The following is a 6,610-nucleotide window of genomic DNA, read 5'->3' on the forward strand; positions in this document are numbered from 1 at the left end:
AAAAAAAAAAAATTATATTTCATTCATCATTAATTTTTATTTTTTTAAAAATATTATTTATCTTGATTGCTATCTTTTTAGCACCCACTTAAATTTGTGCCTCACTTGCCTTCCCTAGTCCCAGTCCTGCTATTTGCTATAGTAAAATAAAACCCTGACCAGCCAAAATTCCCAAGAGAAGAACAGCTTCCACATATGAAAGGAAGCTGGGACTCCTAAACCAAGATTCCTGTCTTTATAAAGTTCTCTCACTGTAGGAAAGTGCTCTTTAATCTCTGCCACTGTTATCCGTGCTGTCTTGGTGCCCTGTGAGGCCACAAGACCCTTTTTGTAAGTTCTTGTACTCCTGCTAGGCCCAGGATCAAGTGTTCTAACCATATGTTAACATGGACTCCATGATGGCAGCAGAGAAACAAACACAGAAAGTGACCTGATGTGAGATTTTCTGGTTCATAGACATGGGCCTTGCTCCCTAGAGGTCGCCAGCCTTGTATGGACCATTCTAGAGGCAGCTCAGAGAAACAAAGAGGAATAGTTCTGGCTTTTGGCTTATCCTCAACTGTCGCCTTCTCACTTCTGACCAGAGCTTCTCATCTTTCCTGCAGAAGGAGCCCCTCAGTCTGGTCAATCAACCTCTAGTATTGTGTGAGCGTGTGGAGCTCTGCCAGGCCCTGTGCTGAGCACTGGAGAAAGATGCCAAACCCAGATCCTGCCCTGAAGAAGGTCCCAGACAGTTAACCACAACATAGTGAGGTAAGCACTGTGACAGAGGGGTACTTTCTGTCTAAGGAGCTGAGGTGGCAGAGGAGCCCTACAGGTCTGAAGGCTGTCAGACCAACAGACAGAAGGGAAATGCCCTACAGGTAGAGGGGAAGAGCATCAGTCAGAGACAGGATGATCCAGCATGTGCAGGGCCAGGGAGAAGGTATAAATGGCTGGAGCACTGGGTCATAAGGGTAAAAGAGACAGGAAAGTGAGACTGAAGGGATAAGCAGGGTCCAGATAAAGGTCTTCAGTACCAAGTTGAGAAATTTATTCCTAAATTAACAAGGTGGCTTTGTTTCAGTTGCTATATGTATTCTCTATTTTCAGGCAGCCCAACTGTGAAACACGCTGTTTTAGCCAGTAAGAAAACCCTTTTGAAAAGAAAAAAAAAAAAGAAGAAAGGAAAACATTTTTGGAAATACTAGATAGAAGGAGAAGTGGATGAAGACAAGGCCCAGGAAACATCTGAGTTCCTTGTTATTGAACCTTGAGATCAGGAATCACAAGACAACTAATGACCTTTTTGAGTACCAAAGGCAGTGAGGTCTCTCCTGATGGTCCTGCAATACTCTCAGCACTTTCAGCCAGTGCAGACTTGTTCATGATCATGGACACAAAGAGATCATACTTCAGCAGCTGCCTCAGCAAGCCTAGGAAACAAAGAGATTGGGAAGTAAGGGGAGAGGAACACAGGCACCCAGGCACTCCCAAGACACCTCCTTATGTCTCCATAGATATGAAGAATAGTTAAAATCCTTAAGCACCAATTTGCCTTCTGCAACTAAGCTCTCTTCCACAAGATCTAGTGAGAACCTACTAAATGCCATGCCTAAGGAATGTCAATTTTGCCACATCATCCATCACCTGGTACAACACATGACACACAGCAGGAGTTTAATTAATATGTGTAACAGAATGGAAGACCCGTAGCACTTGAAGAATCCAAAGGATGTGACCACGCACCTGGCTGGAGAATAAAGGAAGAATAAAAGGCTCCAGAGGAAAACACAGTATTTAAAACAGGAATTCCTGATACCATCAGCTGACATGTCCCTCTCCTGTGCCCAGACCAGCTCTGGGACTTCCAAAGCCTCACCATATGGCCCTTACTCACCTTCTTTAGCTCTAGTATGTTCTAATTCCAATATCACCCTGTTCTTTATGTACTTATGTAAGGAAACAGTAGAAGAGCCTAAAAGAGTGTACTAGGGCTTCTACAGAGCCTCAAGCAGAGAAACTCAGTACTGTGGTTTGACTGTGTCTCCCAAAGTTCATGTGTTGGAAACTTGGTCCCTGATATAGTAGTTGTGGAATGGAGGCCTATGGGAAGTGTTTAGATCATGGGTTTGGACACTCATGAATGAATTAATGCTGTTATCATCAGAGTGGGTTTGTTACCAAGGGAGTGAGTTACTCAGAAAAGGACAAGTTTGGTTCCCTCTTACTCTTTCTCTTGTACTTTCTTTGTCCCATGGGATGACACAGCAAGAAGGCTTTTGCAAGATGCTGGCCCCTTGATCTTGGATATCCCACCCTCCAGAACTATGAACCAAAATCTTCTACTCATTATAAATTACCCAGTTTGTGGTATTCTGTCACAGCAACACAAAATGTATAAGACACCTAGACTTTACCTTGGAGGCCAGAGGGAACCATAAAAGACTTTCTGACTAGAAAAGTAATAGGATGCAAGCTCTACAATGTGAACATTAACTTGGTAAGACATAGGACACACCAGGGCAGGCCATAGGACTCCAGGAAGAGGCCAGGCACAGTGACTCATACCTGTAATCCTAGCACTCTGGGAATCTGAGGTGGGAGGACTGCCTGAGCTCAAGAGTTTGAGGCCAGCCAGAGCAGTCTGAGGTTGCTGTGAACTAGGCTATATGCCATCGCACTTTATAGCCTGGGTAACAGAGCAAAACTCTGTCTCAAAAAAAAAAAAAAAAAAAAAGACTGGAGACATAATAACTGCTGTCCCACTTTCCTTTCCCTTTTTTTTCCAAGGTAGCACTCTAAAGATATCACACCAACTCTCTGAAGATGCCCCACCAACTCTAGACATCTTTCACACAGTCTGTCCATCTTATCTACTGAACATGTGGCTTCCACCCTTTGCAAGTCAGCAAATTTCCCCCCTTTAGAAAAACCCCAAAAGCTTACTCTTCTTTTTCTCGCCAGCCCCATGTCTTACCCAAGCAGTTGAACTGTAGCTCCTTTGTCTGGGCACCATCCAAGATGGAAAGGAAGAGGGGACAAAGCTTCTCCCGAAAATGTCCTGAAAGTATCTCAGCTGCCATTGGTGAAGAATATAGCTTCCCATAAAGATAACAGACAGAAGCTTGCACACCCTCGCTGGGGTATACTAAGCCTCTCAACAGATGCTCCATCAGGTTGCCTGTCCAGAAAATAAGCAAGGAGGCAGAGGAAATCTCACAATGTCAACTACTATATGAAACTCCAAACTATTATCCCCACTGGGGTAATAATGGTAATTCTCTGTAATCCCCTATAATAAATGCTTTCTTGATGCTTAACCAAAAGAGAAAGCCAAAGCTTAGAGAAGTTTAGTGATTTACCCTTGGATAAATCCTCTATGAGATATTTATTTGCATTTCACTGATAGAAAAAAGTACTTCTAAATTCCAGAATCAATTCCTCCTTCCACCCGAAAGGCAGGTTCATAATACATACTTAATTTGTTTTAAAGAATGAAAAGAAATAGCCAAAACTAGAGGCAAGAAACTGACCTTTCTCAAATTGACCTACATAGAACACATTTTGCAGATAGGGAAAATAAAGGCTAGAATAAGAAAGACATGACTTCCCGGTGAATGAGCCACCCAGAAGGCAGTGTGATCAAGGCAGGTAAAAGGGTAGTGGCAGCTCTTCCCACAGGTCACTTACCATGCTCCATCACAAGCTCATCTGCCAAAGCAGGGATGGCATCCACCAACTTGCCAAGAAGGGTCAGGGTGGCCAAGCTGCCTCGCATAGAGGGCGTGTTACACAGCTACAGAAAGTGAACATGCTCCACTCCATCAGTTCAGATCAGGACAGACCCCACCAAAATTGACCTTGCCCTGCCCAAGCCAACCTATGTTGTGAATGTTTCTCATCACGATAAGTAGTCAGTTCCTTTAGTGAAATGTCAGGCTCTCCCATTTGATTAGGAACTCCCTGGAGAAAGGAACTTAGTCAAATTCCTTTCAGAGTCCTCAGCTCCTAACTCACTACATGTTTGTTAAACTGAATTAAAATTAGCATATTTTTCTTCCTGTAGAACCAGAAACTAGAAGCTAAAAGGTGAGAATGTCATGAAGACAGACTACTGATTGAGTGAAAAAAAGATATTATTGTCAGCTAGGTGCAGTGGCTCACACCTGTAATCCTAGCACTCTGGAAGCCAAGGCAGGTGGATTGTCTGAGCTCACAGGTTCAAGACCAGCCTCAGCCAGAGTAAGACTCCATCTCTAAAAATGGCCAGGTGTTGTGGCAGGCACCTGTACTGTACATCCAGCTACTTGGGAAGCTGAGGCAAGAGAATCACTTAAGCCCAAGAGTTTGAGGTTGCTGTGAGCTATGACACAAGGGCACTCTACCAAGGATGACAAAGTAAGACTCTGTCTCAAAAAATATACATATGTATATATAATCATCATCATTATTACAGCTGTGTGGCAGGCACTATGCTTGATGCTTTACAAGGAGGGGTCAATAGTATATATTTCACCTTTTCTACTGACTAACTGTACCACTTTGGGCAAGACTCTTAACTCCTCTGGTAGGAAATAATAATTGTACCAGCCTTACAGAGTTATTGACAGGACTGAGTGAGCTATTGCATAGGAAGCACCGAACACAGTACCTAGCATATAGAAAGTGCTCAACAAATGATAAATGGCATCATCATAACAATAAGTATTAATATATATAATTATAAATTCAATATAATATATTAATCACATGCAAAATAATGGTATAATTTAACATAATTTATAATTAAACGTTGTTTTTCATAGTGTTAAGATAAACATTTATCTTCCCTCTCCAAAACATATAAATAAAAAGTGATTCTGATATTATTCCTCAATCTTAATAGAGAAGCTGCTATTTGATATTCTTATACATTAAAGTCAGGAGGCTAAACTTACCCACTCCCTGTTTACCTCAAACACTGATAAAGCAAATGCCTTCAGTACAAAGTAATGTATACAATTCAAAATTAAATAAAATCACCAAGTGAGACATGGTAAACATATTTCCTTGTTAGACTCATCAGGGAAAACTGTACTATGTTTAGAAAATCACAGAGAATGGGCCATGAGGTGATTACATCAGGAAGATGGGACTTGAGCACATAGACACAGCATTTGGAGGATGAAAGGGGAAGGAAGGAAGATGCAAAGAACACTAGAGCAGGATAAGTAGACCCAGGCCCTAGCTCTGGTTCTTCCACCAACTCAGTGACCTAAGGCAAGTTCCTTTTCCTCTATGGATTTTAATCTTCCTGTCTATTAAGAGCTATTTGCCCAGCTCTGACTTCTGAGGATTCTGAGGGACCTCAATAACCCACAGCTATTTACTGACCTCTTTGTGGCATTCATCCAGCAGGCAATGAATGGTCTGCTCCAGCTTCAGCTGTGTTGTGAGCTGGATAAGAACTGAGCAGACGAAATAGCATTACTAACCAGAAGACACCCTGACCCAAAATCTACCTTTCAGAGCCCTTCTACTCAAATCAGGGCAAGACAGTGATCTGCTTGAGTTAACTGATATTGTTCTTTCTATTTCTCACATTAAACTATGTGTGCACATCCAAACCAAAGGATTTCTGGCTTTTTCATTGTTTTATATCAGTAGTTCTCAACACAGGTTGCACATTAGAGTCACCTAGGAAGCTATTTGTTTGTTTTTCAGACAAAGTCTCACTCTGTGCCCTGGGTAGAGTGCTGTTAGCATCAGCCTAGCTAACAGCAACCTCAAATTCTTGGGCTCAGGCGATCCCGTTGCCTCAGCCTCCTAAGTAGCTGGGACTACAGGCGTCCTTCACAAGGTCTGGCTAGTTTTTCTATTTTTAGTAGAGACAGGGGTCTCACTTTTGTTAAGGCTGGTCTGGAACTCTTGAGCTCAGGTGATCCACCCACTTCGGCCTTCCACAGTGTCAGGATTACAAGTGTAAGCCACTAGACCCAGCCTTAATTGCCTCTTTAAAGGTCCTATAAAGGAAACTAACATTCTGAGGAACTGAGGGTTAGGGCTTCAACATATAAATTCTGGTGAGTAACGGGGCATAATTCAGCACACAATGGTATCCTATCCACACAACTTTGAACTCTGCTAGTTTAAAGGTCTCAGTTCCTAAGAGAAGAATGCTTTCATAAGGGGACACACTATGATTTCACTGCATTATAAGTTGTGACTATCATCTGGCCATTTTAAGCTCCTCATACCATTGAACCAATATGCAAAGAAGGGACTGTTTCACTACCTGGAGTGACTGATCTCAATACCCAGGGGAAACTCAGTTGCTACTAACAATAAGGGCAGGGAACCAGGGATTCTCTGGGGTGCCTGTGACTACTTTCATGCTCAATAGTAATAGCAAATGAAAAACTTCAGCAATCAAAAAAAAGTAAAATCACTAAAGATTCAGATATTTAAGTAATAAAGGTGTGTTTCTCCCTGAGGTAAAAGCCCAGACCAGTTTGACTAAGGGCAAAGTACACATGGAATGGGTAACATTTGATGGAAATTATAAATATTAACTACACCCTTGTGACCAGTTATGAAAATGAAGACTATAACAACTTTGTATGTGTGTATATATGTATATTTTTTTTCT

The 6,610-nt window shown here is 42.0% G+C and overlaps 1 protein-coding gene across 1 annotated transcript in view; it reads right to left on the minus strand.

Moving 5' to 3' along the window:
* The window catches only part of MEI1 (meiotic double-stranded break formation protein 1), a 75,841-nt gene that overhangs the window by 60,908 nt on the left and 8,323 nt on the right, over window positions 1-6,610 (minus strand). The window contains 4 exon segments of the mRNA XM_003783153.1: window positions 1,285-1,415; window positions 2,960-3,163; window positions 3,673-3,778; window positions 5,356-5,429. Coding sequence (XP_003783201.1) covers window positions 1,285-1,415; window positions 2,960-3,163; window positions 3,673-3,778; window positions 5,356-5,429 — 515 coding nt within the window.

This window comes from Otolemur garnettii, unplaced genomic scaffold (genome assembly GCF_000181295.1).
Source record: "Otolemur garnettii isolate 467f Iridium unplaced genomic scaffold, OtoGar3 scaffold00007, whole genome shotgun sequence".
Classification (NCBI taxonomy): domain Eukaryota; kingdom Metazoa; phylum Chordata; class Mammalia; order Primates; family Galagidae; genus Otolemur; species Otolemur garnettii.